At 40.8% G+C, this 21,879-nt stretch overlaps 1 protein-coding gene across 1 annotated transcript in view; it reads right to left on the bottom strand.

Moving 5' to 3' along the window:
• The window catches only part of BRWD1 (bromodomain and WD repeat domain containing 1), a 97,276-nt gene that overhangs the window by 64,831 nt on the left and 10,566 nt on the right, over window positions 1-21,879 (bottom strand). The window contains 6 exon segments of the mRNA XM_059720745.1: window positions 4,696-4,849; window positions 7,326-7,424; window positions 9,515-9,555; window positions 13,955-14,055; window positions 16,815-16,885; window positions 18,403-18,503. Of these exon segments, the coding sequence (XP_059576728.1) occupies window positions 4,696-4,849; window positions 7,326-7,424; window positions 9,515-9,555; window positions 13,955-14,055; window positions 16,815-16,885; window positions 18,403-18,503 (567 nt within the window).

A 21,879-nucleotide genomic window follows, 5' to 3' on the forward strand; every position in this document is an offset into this window, starting at 1 on the left:
AAAAAACTTGCCACTATCACTAACAAGCTGTTCTATGCACCCAGAGTCTACCAGAAAACAAAAAGGCTTTTAAAACACTGCAGTATATACAAAAAGTTTAATATCAAAAAAAAAAAAAATCAGGACCCCCTGGAGCCCACCCCTAGGCTTATACTCCCTTTAAAAGACTACAAATAGATTTTGCTGATATGCCTAAAGACAATGGGTACAAAAACCTCCTAGTAACTGCTGACCAACTCACGGAGTGGATAGAAGCTTTCCCCACCAGAAGAGCTACAGCACAACAAGTAATAAAAATACTCCTTAATAAAATTATATCCAGGTTTGGTCCTCCACATATCATTGAAAGCAATCAAGGATTGCATTTTACTGCTGACATAAACAAAACACTGGCCAGCTGCCTAGGAATAAAATAAAAATTCCATACCCCTTGACACCCAGAAAGCTCAGGACAAATAGAGAGAATGAATCAGACCCTGAAACAAAAAATTGAAAAGCTATGTGCTGAGAGCGGGTTAAAATGGACTAAGATTCTCCCACTGGCCCTTATGTCCATCAGATCCACCCCTAGGAGAAAACTAAAGCTCAGCCCTTACGAGCTGCTGTTTAGACACCCTGTTCCCCAACATTTCCCCTCGCTACCGGCTCACACTTCTTCTCTTTTAGGTGATAAAGGACTCACCTCGTATATTTTATCTCTACAGTCTCAGTTAAAATCTCTCCATAGGTATGCTGCTTTAAGCCAACCCCTCCCTGCCGATGTCTCAGCACATCGCATCCAGCCTGGAGACTGGGCGTATATAAAAACTTAAAAACGGTCTCCCCTTGAACCTAAGTGACAAGGACCATATCAAGTCCTCCTCACCTCCCACACCGCCGTAAAAATAGCAGAAAAGAACAACTGGATTCATTATACGCATACAAAGAAGACAGAAGTTTCACCAGAGCTCAGGATCGGCTCCAACGCGAGCTTCCCTGACCTGAAAAAGGAAAAGCCAGAAGACGACGACTGCGGACTTCGTGGGAGCACCGCACGCCCACCTGACCGTGACAAGGGTGAACCAGAAGCAGACGAAAAAATAAAAACAAACACCTCCTGGACCTGCAGCCCGTTAGATAATATAAAACTCAAACTAACCAAGGTCCACTAATAAATTGTCACCCTTTTGGGGTCCTGCCCAGCCCAGAAAGCACCGAACTCCAAATACTGCATCCTCTAGACACTTTTAGATCAGCTAAAACCGAGCATTTTGAGACTATAACATGTCCCAGAAGATCAGTTATTGGAGCTGCAGGGCTGTACATACTGTTTGTGCTGATTTTTGTTATAATATGGTTTTTATAACTATGTTATTTCTAATCTTTCTCTTTGCTGGAAAAATAAGTCTCTCACAGGGGTCGGCTATAGCTGCGCTAATCCTGGTACCCGAGGTTTTCCTGTCTAAATAAGCGATTCAATCAAACTCTCTGATATAGACGGGAAGATCAACATTGCCCATTAGTATCCTCCCTCACACTGCTGTAGTTCAGCAGAAGTTCGGATATTTACTTATAAAACAAAATATTGTGTAAAGCCTAGCCACCCAGTTTTCAGACAATTTGCAGAGTCTCCTCAGGCTAAGGCTACTCTTAAACCTACTGTTGCCCATATCTCTGATAATATGTACCTTCAATACGTTGAGAGAGCCACTAAAGCAGAAAACCGAAGTGACTGTTAGGTGTACAGTCATTTTCCTCTCCACACCCAAGGAGAAATTCCCATGACTCCCATCGAGTCACTTTTAAACCCCTCTAATAACCAAGCTTGAGACCAAAGTCAGCAGGAGTTCCTTTTAATAAAGCCTGTTGTTAGAGACTGGTGTTTCTATATAAACTGCTCAATATCAGACTGCATTAATTTAGACACAAGCATATGTCACCACTATTTTACTAGTTCAAGTGGAAGAGACTGGCATAATAATAACACAACAACTCCTACCCATTACAGCTCTTACAATGATTTTTACAACAGCAAAAATTTAACCAAAGGCACTAATCCTATCTGCACCCCCATCTCCTCTTTAAATAATACCTTGTGGTATTGTTTGTACACTGATACCTCCCGGGGACAATGCTTCTTCAATAGAACTACAAATCCTTCCTTTAAATCAAAGGGTAAATGCGGGGTGCTAGGATTAAAAAACGGGGGCCGAATACCTCCTAAATATTCAAACCTTGCTGCTTTAAAAGGACAATACTGGGTCTGTAGCTCCCACGCCTACCATAAAATTCCTGCCAAAGGAAAAGGTATCTGCTATACGGCAATGCTAAAACCCTCTACGTCCTTCGCCACGCACCTTCCACGGGGCAGGTGGCGAAACGAGAGATTTGCAAGAAAGCCGTGATATAATAAACAAATATCTAAAAACTCTGCTTACCAAAGAAACATTAGTCGGGTGTTCTTTAGCAGGTATACTCCTGGGAATAGGCACTGCTTGTCTTAAAAGATTTACACTACGCTTACAAGCTGTGATAAAAATCATGGCTCAAATTCAGTGAAGGTCACAAGGAACTCTCGAAGGCTGTTGCTGCCTTGGCTACACCCAAGAAAAACTCCGACAAATGGTAATTCAGAACTGTATAGCCCTTGATTTTCTCCTTGCTGCTCAAGGGGGAGCTTGTGCAGTTATCGGACCAGAATGTTGCGTTTGGGTTAACAGTTCTTTTACAATAATACAAACCCACCTCAGTGATACAGCTATCCATATCCAAAAAGCCAAAGATATAGCTAAAATTCCCAAAGATGCATCTCTTAGCTGGCTTACTAACTGGTTCTCATCCCTTACAAGATGGCTTAGACCTTTTATGCTAAGTATAATTAAAACAGTTATAACTATAGTCTGCCTGTTATGTTGTTTCCAGTGTTTATGCTCTCTAAGACAACAGTTTATACAAAAACAAATAAAAATATATAGTCAGTTTATACAAATATCCAACATCAATCATCAAAACCTAACCCCACAAGAAGTTAAATACCTAAAAGTGTGTTCTAAAATTTCCTCTGAAAAATTAAAACAAAGAAAAAAATTATAGTGCGCAGGTTTGTTATTACCCTGAAATACAATAGTTTTCTGATAGCATACTGTTAGGTTTACAATAATTTAGATTATTAAAAAGTATTAGCTTTGCAGCTAAATACAAGGCATGACCTGTCGCCTAGCAATGCAGCTGACCACAAGGCAGAATGATAGCTAAGCCTTTGCTTGTGTCAAATAATCATTTGAACTATATTAAGCATTTTCTGAGTTAAAAAGTGTATCTGTGTCTGTGTGCTAAAAAATCAACTACAGCAAAAAATAATATAAGACAGGGAAGCCATTGTTCTGGGTGCAGTGGTTGTGTCCTTGAGAAGTATCTACTACTGTGTAAGGTTTTGCTAACATATTATAATGTTACTGTTACTTAACTTTTAGCTTTTAAAAAGTGCTAGTTCAGCTTAATAAAAATATGCTGTTACAAAGATTTATAAAGCACCGCCCAAATATTGCTTTTTTGTTAACCATATAGTCTTGCCTTGTTATAAGAAGTATAAAAGAACGCCTCACCCTGGGGGGGGGGGGGGGGGGGCGGGGACATTTTGCCTTTTGCTGGCTTTGTGGTCTTTGCTGGAGCAAATAAACAGCTGTCTTTCTTTACCCGCATTGTCTGTCTATCAAATTACAACTAGACAATAAACCTTAGGGAGGTTTCTCCCACCACATAGCTCAGGGGTGTTACGTATACTGCCAGCTGAATCTGGCCCACAAACTTCTGCCCCAGTTCTGGCTGCGATAAGCAACCTTCACACAGTGGCAGTCATGTCATGTGCCTAGGCAAGACCAAAGAAGGCACTGAAGCCCCAGCAACACCACAGCTTATCACTGAAGTGACAGCCAAGCACACACCTGGGCAAGACCTGCAGCACTGGAGACCTAGCAGCAGCACTGCAGGAAGAAGCCGGAGGTTACAGGGACTTGGCTGCCACCACAGGAAGCAGCTGTGGTGAAGCTCTTGTCCAGGTGCTTGGCTATAGCTTCAGGAAAAAAAAAATAAAAATACAGTAGTGCTGCTGGAGCTCTCACCAGCCTGGCCCAGGCAGTACTGCAGGAAGCAGCCCAGCACTATGGCTCATTCTCACAGTGACAGCCAAGCACCAGGGATACTGAGCCTCTTCCTGATAGGTCCACACTGTCCAGATTAGATACTGCATGCAGTAGATCTGGCATGGCAGGGAGGACTGGGGGGTGGTGGGGAGGAAAATAGGGAGTGAATATCTGTGGCCTCAATCTGGCTTCGCACTACTCATCAGGTCTACAGGGCCAGACAGATCTGACACACTGATCTAGATTCAGGAAGTAGCGTTGAAAAAGAAACAAAAAACAATCCCCCTCCCCATGGAATCTGATGCACCTTCTGAAAATGACCATGAAGAACACCAAACTGGGAAGCATGGTTATCAAAAAAAGCTTTTCCATATTTCACTGGAACGACAAGTCTAATGTTGCTTCCATACTTAGGCAGGGTTTAGGTTTTTATGTTTTTGTTTTGGGGTTTTTTGGGCTGGGGCAAGGGGGAGGCATAATTAACTTTAATACAAATCAGGCTTAAGTGACCCTTTCAGCAAACAAATATCACTAGAATTTTAAAAAAAGAAAAGCAAGTAAGGTAAGTACATACCACTAAATCATGAAGCAGCTGCCCAGTATAAGAATTCCAGACTTTGAGTAGGTGATTATTCACAGCAGTAACAACAAAATCATCATTCTGATTCCAAGCTATCATTGTTACTTTGGGCTTCATAAATTTATCTTCCTCTGAACATGAATCATTGCTTTAAAAAAACAGAAGTTGTACCATTAAAATTAAGTATTTGTTTTAACATCTAGACACAAAAATTAAAAACTGTCTTCCAATGCTAAGAACCTGAAAAAAGAAACTAAATTAAAGATTAATATTCAGACTTACTTTGCTCACTAAAATTTGGTATTTCCATAGCACTGTGAACAAAATTGAGAACTGCTTAAATCTTAAGTCTGAACTATATATTAACCAACCAAAAGAGAGAATCATAAAATTATAATGTATAACCGTGTATATCTAATTTTAAAGGAAAACAGTTTTAAGTTTAAAATATTAGTGAACATGTTAAAGAACTGATAAACAACAGACTACATCATGATCATGGTCACATGTCTGGCTTTTTTCACTACTTTAATAGGCCAGCTATATGAAAATGACACAAAACAATTCTAATACAATAACAACTACTATTTTACCTGAATCCAAGATGACCTTAAATTTAAGGCAACCCCTCGCCCAACCTAGATTCTGGACATGCCAAATTATAAATTGGTTATAAATTAGCTACGTTTAGAACCTATGTATTGGGGGAGATTCATCTTATATTTGCCCTCCCCAACCCTCTCATGGCTGTGGCAGGAAAAAGCAGCAGGAGTGCAGGTAATGGAAGAAAGCAGGAGTCTGGAGAAGCAGGTGGGGGAAAGCAGAAATAGGGGTGGGGAACCAGGCATGCTATCCCTCATCTGCTGGCCCCCTGGTAGTCACCCCTTCACCACTTGCCTCCTCCTTCTGCTGCTTTAAACTGTTGATCCAGGCATAGGTAGAACCCCCAAGCCATTCCTCCCCCTTGTTGCAGAGGGCAGCTGTGCTGGGAGCCCAGCTCAGCAGGCAGAGATTCCTCCTTTCCTCTCCTGCTCCCTTCCCTCCTCCCCTGCTGCTCTGCCTATGCTTTGGCTAGCAGGGGAGACTGGAGGAAGGAGGGGGGCAAGGCAGGGATAGACGAATCTGAAAACTGCAAGCTGGGCTCCAGACAGCTGCTTGCTGCACAGTGAAGCAGGAATAGCTCTGGACTTCCCCCATGCCTGCCACAGCCGAGTCCTACTGCTCCAGTTGGAAGCTGTGGGGAGCAGTCATGCAGGGAACTCTAGCCAACTGGAGACGGCAGCAGCAGCATGCTGATTCCTCCTTCCCACACTGACTCCCTGCCAGAAAGGGAGAAGAGGGGAGGGGAGCTAGGCAGAGAGCAAAGCTGGAAGCAGGAATCTGCATGCTGCTGATGCTCTCTCTGCCTCAGCTGGGATCCTGTACAGCTTCTCCTCACAACTCCCAATGAGAGAAGAGAGATGCTCTGTTCTAAGATGAGACTTTGTTTTCATGATGAATGTGGAGGAAAAGCCTCAACCTGGAATCAAGTAATTAAATCTTTTAAGAATCAAGGCTAGCTAGATCATCAGTTCTCAGATGTCTTTAGGTTGGCACAGGCCTTTAAGTTTACGCTGCTGTCGTGTACCCCTACCATTCTATGCTATGGATGATAATTACAAAAATAGGTAACTAACACTGTATCACTACAATCACGCTATTGTAGCTGCCACTGCTAACCCAAGTTTGAATCCAGTAAGGGCAGGGTAAGTTTGATATCTCTGCTCTAAAGCTGGCAAACACCTCCAGAGGTACAAGTATCCTAATTTGACAAATACTGAGCTAGCAGCATACCAAGAGCCCTGTGGATGTGGGAGTCTCAACCTTCCCTAAAATGTGATTTCACAAAAAAAAAAAAAGAAGGAAAAATAAAGTACAAAAGCAGAACATTGCTGAACTCACTCAGAGGTGCTCCTTACTTCAGTCTCCACATGTAAATATATAGAGACCTGAGGTGGTTGAGGGGGATAAAGGTTAAAATGAAGCAACTTAAATCTGCTGCATTCACATTTTTTGAGGACAGAAAAATTCTGATAAAGATTTTTTTTAATGCATTTCATCAGCAATGAAGTCTCATTTGGACTCCAACTCAAATTAAAAACAGACTTAAGATTCAGGATTTCCAGGCTAAAACTCTGGGAGCTGTTTTTAATGTAACAATTGCTGGGTGAAAACTAGTTAGAATATTTGGAACAAAAGGTTAAAGGCTTGTGTTATTTAAGGCAAATCATATTAGTCATAATGTTAAAAAGTCTGGTAGCTAGTCTTTATACATTACTGGAAGGGTGTCAGATGCTGAGGTTTCAGTGAATAAGTACTGTGTTCCATATAACTGATTTATGTCTTCAGAAGAAGAAGAAAAAAAAAAAAAGAGTTCTCTCCATTTGTCTAATGATAATATAAATAAGCATTTTTACATTAATGGATGCAGAAATGAAATTAATCACGTATCATGTCTTTGGAAGGTCACAACTCCCTCATAAAAAGGGTACATTCACTTCAAGATATTATCATTAGAGCTGTTTCAACTCCATTCTAAGCAGACATGTCAATTCTTTCAAATTAATAGGAGACATTTAACCTACCCTGGTAATTTATCAGCCATATCCAACAAAATGCTCCTCCATTCTGTTTGCTGAAAGCGCCAGATGCGTGCTGTTCCATCTCTGCTGCCACTTATGAACCTTGGAGTAATTTTAAAAGGCATTATCTATTAAGATATTCACAGTATTTCTACTTAAAAGCACAACCATCCAGAGCTCTGCGCCTAAATGCATAGTTAATTAAAACATACAACATTAAATGACAATCAAATTATGAAATCCATCTAGTCCATGCAGGAGTACCACCTATTCAGCTCAGTCACCTTTGCCAGAGAAAGCCTAGGGCAAAGAAAGCTTGGTATACTATGAGCTGAGGGTCAACCAGGCTTGGAACAAACAAAACAGAGAAGCAAGTTGCTGAGTTAAAGCACTTTTCAGAAAAAGCTTTTCTCAGGTCCCTCCCATTTATATCAGAATGCTCAGCTCAAACTTCTTAATTTAATCTATTCTCATCAGACACTGAAAAGACAGTTTAATATGGCCAGGATGCAATTATTTTCTAACTTTATAGATCAAAAACAGTATTTTAAATTGCATAGGGAAATAAATTACGACATTTAGATTAGGGAGCGCAGGCAAAAATATACCCTTCATGGAAAGTACTGCTGAAGAAGATACTGAAATTTTCACTAGACAACTGAAGTGGTACTAATTAAGTAGCTTCCCCAGGTAGAGGCAGGCTGCAAAAATCCTACACAAAGTGCCCAGGGACCAGGATTACTGTGAAAAAGTCAAATTCAAAAGAAAAGCTTCAACCTCCAGGCCAAATGAAGGTTAGGAAAACATTTAGTCAGCTATCTGGACCTCCAGTGACAGGATAAAATAAAATAAATAAGTACAAAAATCACAGATGCAGCTTACAGTTCCAGCTGCAAATTCACCGTGAGAGGTGAAGAACACTTTTAATTCTTTCCTGCTTTCAGTTCCTGATCAAATCCTTTGAGAAATCAGAATGGTTCACTAAAGGCATTAGCAAACTAAAGCAGCTGACCAGGCAGTGATGCAATGTAAAACAATTCACTTCAAACAGAATGGTTTCTTAGATTGAAAATTGTGGTACAAGGATGGCATGTAAGGGCACGTCAAGACGAACACACACATGCGGTACGCGGCACCGCAGGTCCATCTGTGGCACTGCAAACTACACATGCTGCACAGGTAGGCCTTCCCTGTGCTGCTAATTTGCAGTGCAGCAGGTTTTTTTTGACACTGGATGGTTCTGGTGTCAAAAAAAACCCCACACCTGTGAAAAAAGCAGGGCAACACATGTGGTGGCAGTGTGTGCCACCCAAAACCAGAGCCTGGTCAGCTGGAGACATACTCCAGCTACCAGCCAGGCTCAACACACCAGATTCCTGCCACTGGAGCCCCCAGGACTCTAGGTAATGCTGCTGGGGCCTCCCCCACCCCACCCAGAGCAACTTGCTATGCACCAGAGTACATGTGCAAGAGTGTTCAGCGGGGATAAGCAGCAGCAGCACAGCTATGTAGTGTGCTATTCGTCCCCAGGGAAACGCATGTGCATGCTCATCTGGGCGTGCCTTAGGTGTCTGTACAAAACAAGCTATGTAGGGATCCACATTCTTTGAGGGCCTCCAAGTTCTGTGGTAATACAAGTAATAATTTCCCCTAAAATATCAGACAAAAAGAGGGGTTTCCCAATGGATGAAAAGCAACAAGTAAGCACCTAGCAACTGACAGGCAAAAGGTAGGGAGTACTGGATCTGGCATGAAGGGCAAGTGGGGGAGGTCCATGGACCTGACCTGGCCTGCAGGGCTAACGCAGCGTCACTTATCCAAGCTGTAGACCACTCATCTGGCCAACAGGGCCAGATAAATTTGACACCACCGACTTAAATCTATGGATGTTACCGCTGACTTAATCCTGCTTTTTTTTTTAATGTCAGTGCTGGTTACTTTTCAAAAGTAATACTTTCCCATGAATGAAATTTCGGATAATACAAACAGACACTAACAGAAACCAAAAACACACAACACTAACAGAAACCAAAAAACACAACTGAAATTTTAGAACTGCTGTTTTTTTCCATGCTGTATCATTCAATTTCTAGTTACATTGGATTTTCTTACTGAAGAATGCCAGATGAGAGCAATTGTAAGTGCTGTAAAGTCAAAACCATCACCCATTTATATTTAGTCTTGGAACATACCTATCACCATTATTAGAAAACTGGATGCTGTCAACTTTGTCCTGTAAAAGAAGTTTTAAACAGTATGTTAGAAGTTTGGAAGGGAAGAATTAGTTTTTTCTATGCCCTAAAAGAAATTTAGTTTTTATTAAAAAAATAAAAATAGTCTCCTTTATATACGAAGAAGGCAGAGCAGGGCAAACAGCTGTCACCTATGAAAGCTTATGCCTCTCTAAGTTAGCTGTTAAGATGCCACTCTACCCTGCCTTCTGACATGACTAACTACCTCTTTCCTTACATATACACAACGTAAATGTACAGGCAGTAAAAAAAAAAAAAAAAAAGCACTGTTTATATCACACAGAAATATAACTTTTTCATCAAACTTTTTCATCAAACAGAATGTGACAGAGCATGCTACCAGTTTTGCATAGCAAAAGTTTTGATCCTGAACTGTAACTGCATAACAGAGCTATTCACAAAGACTTGAAGGAATGTTCATGTTTTTCATAAAAATTTATACTACAGTTTTTCAAAGAATGGCGCATTTAAACTCATCACAATATTGTCTAGTAAGTGCATTATGCAAAATTGCAAAATGTTGCACTTAACTAACGAGTAATTTCCCATCAGCAACCTGGCATTTAACAAGTCCTACTTACAGCCAGTTAAAATGTAAAGCAGGGGTGGGCAAAATACAGCCTGCAAGCTGGATCTGGCCCACCAAATGATTTTATCTGGCCTGCAGCTACTTCTGTGAAGGAAAATTATATCCAGCTGACAGCCACCCTGGCTACTGGTACTTCTCGCCCTCCTCCCTTCCCCATTTCTATGCCATAGCCAACTGAAACAGCAGCAGACACTCCCTTCACTGGCCCAGCGTACGTTCCAAGGCAGGGGGTGCTGAGCTCCTGGTCAGGCTCCTGCCCAGTGAGGCTGTCTGAGCACAGTTCCGACCCTGTTGCCATCTGCAGACCAAACAGTGTGGCCCCTGGTGAGTCAAAGCTCAGGTAAGGTTCTCCCCACTGGCAGGGGATGGAGTACAGGGGCAAGAGGGCCAGGAGCTGCAGGTTATCTGCGCTCTGCCAGATTGGGGCCTGGTAGGAGTACAGGCACCACTAAAGTCGTGCCACATTGTGTTCCCATGTGCCACTTCAGGCTGCCCCACATGGATGTATCTGGAGTGGCTGGTGCAGTTCCTGCCTGACCCAGAGTCCCCAGCACATGGCCAAGCTGGGCAGGAGCTGCTCCAGCTGCACCCATGTGACCCAAGGCAGTGCACAGGAGCAGTGTGGCACCAGTCCAGCCTGGCTGTATGCTAGGGACAGGGTGTAGGGAGAAAGAGAAAACAAAGGTTAGTTTCCCCTAACCCAGGGGTGGGCAATTATTTGGCCCAGAGGGGGCCAGTTAGGGAGTTTTGGTGAGCTGTTGCAGGGGGATGGGTGTTACTCAGCCCACAACAGCTCACCAAAGTTCCCTAAGTAGCCCTCTAGCCCAAGTAACTGCTCATCCCTGATCTAGAGGGATCTGTTTCTAGAGCAAAATTTTACTTGTGCATTACAGGTAGACAGAATATTAACCATCTATTATCATCAAGGTAAAAACAGCAGTAGAGTAGATAGAGCCTAGAATAACCAGAGGCGTTATCCATTTTTGCCACACTTCGTCATACATAGTTAAAATGAAGAACTTGCTGAATAAAGTAAGTAAGTTGAAACAGTTGGAAATGGGGATAGAAGAAGAATGAAAAGACTATTCTGAATGCTAATAACTCTTGGAAGTCTTCACAGTTATAAGATAAACTGTGACTGTCATATCCTTGACAACTTCATATGCATTCTGCCCACTAATCCATCACCACAAAGACCCAGTCTTAACATTCCAAACTTCTGAGCAGCCTTAGTCTTAAAAAAAAAAAAAAAAACAGGCAAAAGAAGTGCTCTCTTCTTCTCAGCCCAAATATGGAATCTGTCTCACAAACCACATTGGCCAATGGCCCAGCACAACCACGTCCCTGTTCTACACCAGCACTAAGTTTAAGGTATGCCATCTAGCAATCCAGATTCAGAAACAAGAACTTACTCCCTGAACTTGTAAACACCTCCTACTTTTGAAAGCAGGCAATACAGCTTTCCAAAAGCACAAAATCACAAAGATCGTTACCCTTATTAGCTATGAAACAGAGAAGCTTTTAATATATTCTTTACCTTGCATAGGCCTGTACAGCTAGACTTATGGTGTTAAAAAGAGTTTTACTTCATAGATGAGGGATATATAAAAGTTTTTTAAAAACCACAGAATCTGTTTTCTGAAGGACGTGGTATAGACGATGCACAACAGCTTAATGCAGGGGTGTCATACTCATCTGCCCAGATTGGGGAGGGGCACAGAAATGGTCTGTGGGCTAGATCAGGCCTACAGTGCTGGAGCCAACACACAGGGTCAGCCTAGGGCAGGCACCACATGCAGCCTGGGCCCTGGACTGGCTGTGTGCTACTTTCAGCATGCATACTGGCTCCAGCCCCACATGTGGCACGTGGGGTGGGTCCCAGGCAAGTACTGCACACAGTGCATAGCGCCTGAATGGGGCACGTGGTGCCCCTGCTATATCAGCTCTGCACCCTGGCTCCAGAACGTAGGGCTGCTCTACTGACCTCTTCCAAACCAGCCCCAGACCCAGTGTAGGCTGGTCCAGCACAGGTACTGCATGCAGCACACACCTCAGAAGGGCCCAGTGTGCTACATGCTGCACCTGTTGGCTCTAGTGCCTGCATCTGGTGCAGCCCATGTCAGACAGGCTATGTGCGCCACAGCAGGGCCAGCTCATTCTGCATTCAGTAGCACTGTGGGACACATGAATAGGGCTCTGCAGGCTGGATCTGTCCAACAGGTCATATCTTTAACCATCCCTGACAATGTATTAATACTTTATTGTGTAACCATGCTAAATTCATCTTTTTAATATCTTTGTACTATGCCATTACGTATTACCACTCTACATCCAAAAAAACTTGTATGGCATGTAAAACAAGAAATGGGAAGGGTAGTTGATGGTCTTTGCTCCCTAACGCTATTTATTTTTCCTTATTATGAATCCAACAGAAGAGAAAGAATTATGGGCCTCACAGCTGATGAGAAACAGAGACAAAGGCAAAGTTACCAGTTCTAAGAATCAAAGGGGAGCCTCAAAAAAAAAAAAAAAGAAATCTTGTTATGGGCAAGGATCCAAGAGGCCCAATTTTCATTTATACTAAGTCCTCACTATACCATTCTGAAAATTTTAAGTATAATTTCCACTCACTTCAAAGACTTTTGCATTTCCAGGGTTATACAGAGCACAAACATAAAAAGGATTTTTTTTCTTTTAAAGCAAGGAACAATAGAACAAGGCACAACAAAGCTAAAGAAGAAAACATTTAAGGTATAGACAAACATATGTTTTCGGCTCTTAAATGGGGAAGAGGACCTGCTGTTTGGAAACATGAAGAAAATGTTATAACCTAAATGGAATATCTGCATAAGCCTTGTAAAATATGGCAATGTAGTTCAATGGCGATGAAACCAATCCTGGATGAAGCAGAGTTAAAAGCTGGAATCGGTTTGCTATGCTTGTGTAACTACAAGGTCATGCAGACACACAACTCTATTCTAAAAGCTTGTATTGGTATTCTTTAATAGTTGTAGAGGTGTTAACTTCTGGCTAATATTTAGACAAATATAACAGCAAGATCAGGCAAAACAATAAACCTTGGGTGCTGTTGCTGTAGATCAGCGGTTCCCAACCTCGGGTCATGACCCAAATGAAAGTTGCAGGGGGCAATGCCGGTGGCGCCACACACAAAGGATGAGCCGCGCCGCGTGCCAGGAGTTTCCCTGCCCCTGTGCTGCCGCACTTCGCTCCCAGCAGTGGGTCACAGCAAAAAAAGGTTGGGAACCACTGCTGTAGATATTCAAAACATTACACAAACATAAGTGGGGCTACTGCTGGAAAGAGCAAGCTGTCTTGTTTTCTTAGTCTGACTTTATTTAATGAGCTGCCTATTTATATAAAGGTATAGTGTAAAAAAAGAAATGCATAAAAACTGTATTTCTGTCATCCAAGATAGTCACTACATTTTGGGCAATAGCACAAAGTATTGCAAGATTAAGTTCTTAAGGGATAAATGCAATCATTTTATTAGGTGTATTTACTACTGTACCATAAACAGAAAAACGTGTTTTAATATCTAACACTACAATGCAGTACAAAACAGTCCTGGAAGTAGCTCATGAGTTAGTCACTGAGTAGTAGACTAGTGCCCCAAACTGACACCAGTATACAAGATTTTAACCAGTAAGCTTTTTTAAAGACAACCAGTAGTAGAATGCTACTGGATACTCCAAGGAAAACCAACTGTTTTTGAACCAGCAATCTTAGTTCTATTTAAAAATCATTGACTACTAAATTTAAATCTTACTTACAGCGTGGCTTTCGAGTTCAGCTATTTTTTCAGGTGTTTCAGATCCAAAAAAATACATTCTGATAACATGATCAGTACTGCCTGTTGCTAAGAACATGCCACCTGAAAATTCAAAACAGTGGTTTAAAAAAGCTGGCAAATATTTTCATTTGTTAAAAATAGCAGGATACATTTCTAGAATGCAGTAGATAAGAAACTTGTCAGAGATGTTGGTCGCCTGCTACTGCACAAATGTGGGATAAACATTTTATCCACCCCCCCCCCCATATACACTCTTTGAAGCTTAATATGAAAAAGAAAAAAATATTCAATTTTACTATGTGAAAGATTAAAGAGAGTGCTAAATACGGAGATTTTTTAGAACAAGTTGGCCACCGACCTTGCCTACTATTTTAGAGAGGATAAAGACATCTCCGTAGTCCAGAAGAGTTACACAGACTATTCCTCTCAGGAAATAACTAAACATAATAAGGTCAAGAAAAAAATATTTTAAAAGCTGAAGCTAGGTACAGACATTACACTTTTACTGGTACAAGTGACTGGAAACTGGTCTATAGCCTTACCATAAGTTCGCACACAAACCCAGTCTATACCTATAATAGAAGAGAAGTTCGGCATACAGGCTGTTTTAAAAATGGCAGAACCCTATCTAAGACTTGCCTTCCCATGCCCCACCCCACTAAAGGAGGAATGTGTGTTTTATTTGCTACCAATCTAAACTATACCACTTACAGAAAACCAGGCAACTTAGATTTCATCTCAGGCTTTTTGAATGCCTGAATCTAGCCCCAAACGAGTAATAAAACAAAACAAAAAAACAAAAAGTTCAGTGATAGCACATTTTTCATCCCACTGCTTCCATTTCCAAAGGATTTACCCATCACTAAAAACTGAAAAGTGTACTGTAAAAAAACCCCACAAGACCTTAGGTCACAGATGGCCAACTTGCACCACAGGTGTCACAGGCTGCTTCTGCATGTGGCATATGGCAGACCAGGGAGGGACAGGCAGCTCAGTGACAAATAGCATAGGGAGCAGAAAGCAGAGTAGCAGATGGGGCAGAGAAAGGAGATGAGAGCAACACTTAGAGTGCAGAGTTAATCTGTGGCATGCCTGCAAAAAAGGCTAGCTGCCACTCCATTATGTCATGTGACTGTATGGCTCCTAATCATGTTGTACATTAGATATCCCAAAGGTGAATGATGCCCCTTTCTCAAACAGTAGTCATTTTAAAGCCCTGCAGTAGATAGATCAGTTTCAGAGAAATACTAATCTGAAGCCAGACAGAATGCAATCTGTTTATCTGTACCAAGTACCTGATCAGTTTCACACTACATATACTCATAACGCATCAGAATGCGCGCACACAGCTCTGAAAAGTCAGTTCAGGCACTACCCAGAGATGTCACTAACAGCCACCTCTCTCATTATGCCTCTCAGTGTCCAACTGTCTTTAAATACTAAAGGGCTCTCCTTCTGGCCAACCTACCCACTTTCAGCTGGCACCCACAAGTAGCTTATTCCCCTGTCAGCAGGGTGAGGAAGAAAATAGGACAGACATTGGCCATATACAGGCACTGCATTTCTACCAGAATTGCTGTGCTCTCAGGAGAAACTTGGAGCATACAAATGTTTGTTTCATTTCTCCCAGAGGAAATCTGGCTCCTCCAGGAGAAAGATTTTCCAGGTTGACACTAAAAGATCTCACACAAGGGAGGTTCTCTCAGTAAAACAAGTGCCTATATGCTTCACTCCTCCCGATCACTGAGAAGTTGAGCAGTAGCTTTCCCTGTGCCTTCTATAGAGTGGAGGACTCAAGTCTGGGGAAGATGGGGGCATTTCCCCACAGTTCAAGTCCTGATTATGGAAGAGTTGAGCTGCCACTGCTCTCTGAGCTTTCCCACAAATCAGAAGCATGGTGTTGGGTGCACTGTCCCACTGCTCCTGCCCCTCCCACACACCAGGAAGAGAGGGGACAAAGAGCCATCTACTGCTTCCTGCCCCTCTCCTAGACTAGAGTGTGCCTTGGTCTGGTGAATGGGCAGCAGGCATTGCTCTGCTGCTCCCTCTCCTCCCTCCAGGCCCAGGTAAGATACAGGGATTCTTTCCCCACCACTCCACTCCACCTTTCCAGTCCCTGGCAATGAGAGGAGTAGAGCAAACACTGATCCCCACATCTCCTCCAGAATGTGATTCACGTCAGCCAGGGGAAGGTGTGGGGAGCAAGAGAAAGGAAAGCTGCAGACTGAACATCTGTACTGCTCCTTCTCCCAGAGAGATTTTCAATGGGAAGAAATCTCACACCCTGATCTTACTGCTCTGCCTTCTACTCCTTGTCCTGCACTCCCTTCCAGATCTGAGAAATTTCCACCACTAGAGATGGACATCTGTTCATACCCATTGTAATACCTTGTATTAACCATGTATTGTTGAGGTGATTCATCACAAATATATGGCTGAACATATTTACTGTAAAGATTGGTGTACTTCTCTAGATTAGAAATGTGAATTTGGGGCATGTAAGTACTATTCTATGCTTTATTTAGAATTATATGCTCCTTCATCCACTGGGAAGGCGGATGATGCTTTCAGCATGAAAGAGACAGAAGCGACTGCAAGGCTCAGTTGTGACATCTTGGCTTAAATCAAAAAGTGCATTCTTTCCAAGATTCTGTCACTCAAAAGATAAGATTTTGTAGGACGAGTAAGAGAAAATCCTATGGATCACTGTATTGGATTCTGGAGTATTAGAAGAACCATATACTCTATTACAAGTGTAGAAAAGTTGCTGTTGATTTAAACTATCTGTAAGTTAAGAGAAAGATATCCAAATAACAAACTTCAACAAACACACAACTTACCCACACTGAACGAAGAACAAAGCATCTGCACTCCAGGTCTAGGTTTCTCTGTGAACTTCACTGGCCGATTGCTTTAAAAAGAAAATAAGTCTTACTTAACACAAATCAGAACATAGCATGAAAAACTTAAGAACTTTAAATATAAGTTTTAAAAAACACGTGCGAACACACATACATTCAAGTATTTATCATGATGTATGCTAGCAATTTACAGCAAGTTCTTTGTTCCCATGCAAGCACATCATCATTATGCATGATTCTTTTAAATATCTAACCATTTATGGTTTTACACACAAAATCCTGAACAAGCGAGTACAAGAGGACACCCCACACTTCAAGAAGATGGGTTTGCACACTCCAGTAAGTACTATGCTGCTGCGTTACACTACAACAATCCACTGGCACCTGGAGATAGGCCACTGTAAAGCTCCATGAAGTTATGGGGTGAAATCAACTGAGCTTTTAAAATTGACATTATTATTGCTTAAGAAGGTTGATCTGCTCAGTAAATGATGCAAAGTTGCCCACAAAGCATGTACTAGAATCTCTCATGAGGGCAGACACTAGTGCAAGCAACCTGAGAGAGAGAAAAAGCTAATATTGCAAAGGAGTCAGTAATGTCCATTCTCTGTTACTTAAGGAAAAACTCCATAAACCTAACACACTTGTAAATGTCCATGTTTACCATCCTGATGACTCCTCAAACAAGTGCTGTTTAACAACAAACAAACAAGCACTTTTCAGGAGAAAGTATATGTATTACCTGTATATAAAGGGTCTTTTTTTTTTTTTTAAATTATTAGCTATACAAACTCAACTTGGGAGCAAACCAAAAATTGAACTTGGAATTCAACAGAAAAAAGTTTCTTCGACCAAACTGGGCCACCAAACACCTCTGCAATTCCACAAATATGACTTAAATAAATAATAGTAACTACAACCCTTTTTTGCAGACGTATTACAATATATGTTTAATGTGGAAACTTCCAGATGTTAGTATCTGCATTATTCTGAACATTACATGAAACAGTATTAACTATCATAGATACTTATTCAGTACTAGGAATAGCACTGACAGAAAAAAAAGAATGTCAAAACTTAACATTATATGATCATTTCCTGAAGGTTTTTAAACTTTTACTGTATATTATACACAAGTTTCAGATGAATACAAACCATCCCCAAAACAACAGGGTTTTGTAACTCAAAAAATGAACACAAGTTAATATTATACTGTTTATACTAATACTATTATACTAATTGCAACACAAATTGAGCCATTTTCTGTCCCATATGCATTTTTGCTCAAGTACGAGAATAGTTATTTATTCTTTAGAACAATTAAACATTGTTTTGTAAAAAATGTAGTTTGTAATGGCACTTTAAAACATTCTGTGGGCTATTCTGTGCCATGCATTAGGTTTTTCTGTGTGTAAATAACTGTGTGTACACAGGCAACCAAACTTTGGGCACACTCTCTCTCATTGGACAAGCCAATTTCCAGCTCCCCCACCCCACTCCAGACATCTACTACAGTTTATCAGAAGACAGAGTATTTGAAAAGATAGTTTGTAACTCAGATACGTACTTGAATTTCATGGAATCCATATCCCATTGCCAAAAGCAAACTGTTCCATCTGCACCGGTAGAGACCATGTATCGCACAGAGCCTTTGGCCATTGGACTAAACTATAATTAAAGCCATACACAAATGTTAATTTGCAAGCTTTTACATTTTAGATTAATTTCCCCAATTTAAAATCATTTTGCAGTAAGAAAAAAAATGTGAACTTGTAAAAGGTTAACTTAAAACTTTGAATAATTCTAAATTCCTGAATTACAGAAACAGCTGAAATTAATTTTTTGACAAGTAAGACAAAAACTATAGATCTTGAAATAAGGTTTGAATCAAAATATTTTTAAAAATTAGGTTTGCCTATGTTCCTGTCATAACTATATTTTGAAGAACAAGTGCATGATGTTTTTCTGCTTAAAAGAAATCATCTGAACTAACCAAGTTTGTTCACTGAAAGCTTTTCAGAGAAATGATTTAGATAGAAAACAAAACGTACTAAAAACAAGCAGAAGGCAGTTTTCACTAGACACACACCTGCTAAAACTTCTTTTTCTAAGTAGGTCACACACTAGTATTTAAGCTAGTACCATCTAACCATATAAGAAGATATGTGTTCTATACGTGCAAGTTTTCAGGTTAGTATTTCTTTTCTTTAAAGATACTGAGCAAGTATTATGCAGGTGGCTACTTCTTTAAGAACTACACAGGACATATAATGGTTAACACTTTCTTGAACTCTTCTCCCAACACAAAAGCCCATAATTCAAAACTGCGCTGCAGAAGCAGCACCAACATTAAGTTCTCCTATAGTCAACAAGAAAAGTTCAATACAATTGTAGTTACAGTCACTCAGCAAATCCACTAGCCTACTCATACTCTGTACATTAACAGTTATAAGTAAATATTTTGGTAAAGAATGATTTGCAAGCAGCATAAAGACTCTAGGAGTAAAGAGGAACCTCAACAGCAGAGATCTTGAAAACAGAATGCAATCAAGAGAACTTTTTTTTTTTTAAATCCAAAGAGGGTGTGGCAAGAAGCCAATCTACCACTCCCCAGCCCTATAAAACAAGCCTACTAGCACTGGTGTCAAATAAAGTGATTCTGCTGCTTAGTAACAAGCTGATGGATTTGCTGAAGGTGGAGTTACAAGATTTAAATAAGGCAGAATGTGAAATACAAGATATTCCTGTGCATTTTTACTCACCAAATGAGACAGACACATTGACTCTTGTGCCAAGAAAAATCTGAGTTTTTGAAATATTATTGCAAATACAGAAAGCTTTTCTTTAAGAAACTGTCAGATTAAATTTAAATTTTGAAACTGTTTTAGAAAACTTTATAGTGACAGAGAATATAAAAACTGTTGGTTTTAAAACCAAAGCAGCAGTTCTTTGAAAAGCCTAATAAACCCTGAAATGCTTACAACATCCTTATTTGTATACAAGAAATGAGAGAAACACTCATTAGTCTACTCCTACTGTTAAAGCAAAGAGGAAGGCAATGCTTAACAACAGTAAGTGACAAGAAGTAACTCAAGTAATGATTAACAAGGTGGGTAAAGAAATGTTGCTCCATCCCCCAAAAAGGAACTTCATTGTTTTGCACTTTTGATATTAACGTAGCTATTCTGAAATGAGTGCAATTCACTGTCTTTATGGATTGCCTTCAGGTGCTCTTTCAAGTGAGGCCAAAACTGTTCTACCATTGATTTTACTGGGAGCCAGAATTGCTCAGCATGTCAAAAACTAAGTCAACTTTCATTATAACCCTACCTATAGATTTAGGCACTTAAAAATTTGGTACACAAGTCTGAGAATTCTGACTTTTGCAAATATGCCAATAGCATTCAAATTTGTTGCAACAACTTAGTTATGCTAAAGCTACAGAGTTTGAACAAACTTGTAAGATTAATTAAAGTGACAGGTAAATGTGACCTTTCAACCTCACCCACAATTCCCTGAACCAGGCAAAGCTCACTAAAGTTTTATTTGATGAGTAAATTACTTCAACAATTGAAAAGTAATACAAAAGCTAAGTAAAAGTGATCAGTGTCCAAATACTAAAAATATTAATTAAATTTACTTCTTCAAAGGAATTAATAGTGCTACCAGCTCTAGGTTTAAAGTATAATTCTCACAGATTTGGTTCCCTAACTAGGAAGTAGGAAAAGTACTTTACCATGAAGTACCTAAGATAATACTACTGCATCCTATCATCACTTTAAGTACTACAGCTAAATGAAAGTCTTCTTTGCTTTGTGCATTTTGACACAAATGGCTTTTTACCCAAAGTATCTCATTTTAATTAGCCTAAAACCTTCAAATCGTTTTAAATTGAGTTTTGCAATTTCTGATAGCCTCATAAGGCTGACTGGGTGCTTCTCCTTACACCAAGCTAGCTGGCTGAAACTTTCAAACATGTTTTTTGCAATTTGCTATGTTCGAATGCTTAACTGAGAAAAAAGATCAGACACTCTTCCACATCAGAAAATCTTACAATATACTTATACAATATACACTGCAAAACATTTTCTTAAAACACAAACCATCAACCCAAATCATGAATAGTTACATTGCCAGTTAACAAGCTGGAGATCATAGAATAATGGAAAGTTAGGGTTGGAAGGGACCTCAGGAGGTCATCTAGTCCACCTAGATCATCCCAGCCAAAGCTTTGTCTAGCCAGGCCTTAAAAACCTCCAAGGATGGAGCTTCCACCACCTCTCTAGGTAACCTGTTCCAGTGCTTCACCATCTTCCTAGTGAGAAAGATTTTCCTAATATCCACCCTAAACCTCCCTTGCTGCAACTCAAGACTATTGCTCCTTGTTCTGGCATCTGCTACCACAGAGAACAGTCTAGCTCCTTCTTCACTGGAATCAGCCTTCAGGTAGTTGAAGGATGCTATTAAATTGCCTCTCAGAGTTCTCTTCTCCAAACTAAATAAACTCACTTCCCTCAACCTCTCTCCACAAGTCATATGCCCCAGCCCCCGAACCACTGTCAATGTCCTCTGCTGGACTCTCTCCAACTTGTCCACATCTTTCTATAGTGGAGAGCCCAAAACTAAACAGTACTTCAGATGTGGCCACACCAGTGCAGAATACAGCAGAATAATTACAGTACTTCCCTCAATCCGATAGCAATGCTGCAGTAATGCAGCCCAGCATGCTGTTATCCTTCTTCACAACAAGGGCACACTGTTGACTCATATCCAGCTTACTGTCTACTGTAACCCCTAGGTCCTTTTCTACAGAGTTGCTACTTACTTAGCCAGTTGGTCCCAAGCCTGTCCTGGTGCATGGGATTCTTCTGCCTTAAGTGCAGGACTTCACATTTGTCATTGCTGAACCTCACAAGATTTCTTTTGGCCCGGTCCTTCCATTTGTCTAGGTCACTCTGAATCCTAGCCCTATCCTCCAGGCTGTCTACTACTCCCCACAGCTTGGTGTCATCTGTAAACTTTCTGAGGGTGCAATCCATCCCAT

The sequence above is a fragment of the Alligator mississippiensis genome, chromosome 1 (assembly GCF_030867095.1).
Source record: "Alligator mississippiensis isolate rAllMis1 chromosome 1, rAllMis1, whole genome shotgun sequence".
NCBI lineage: Eukaryota > Metazoa > Chordata > Crocodylia > Alligatoridae > Alligator > Alligator mississippiensis.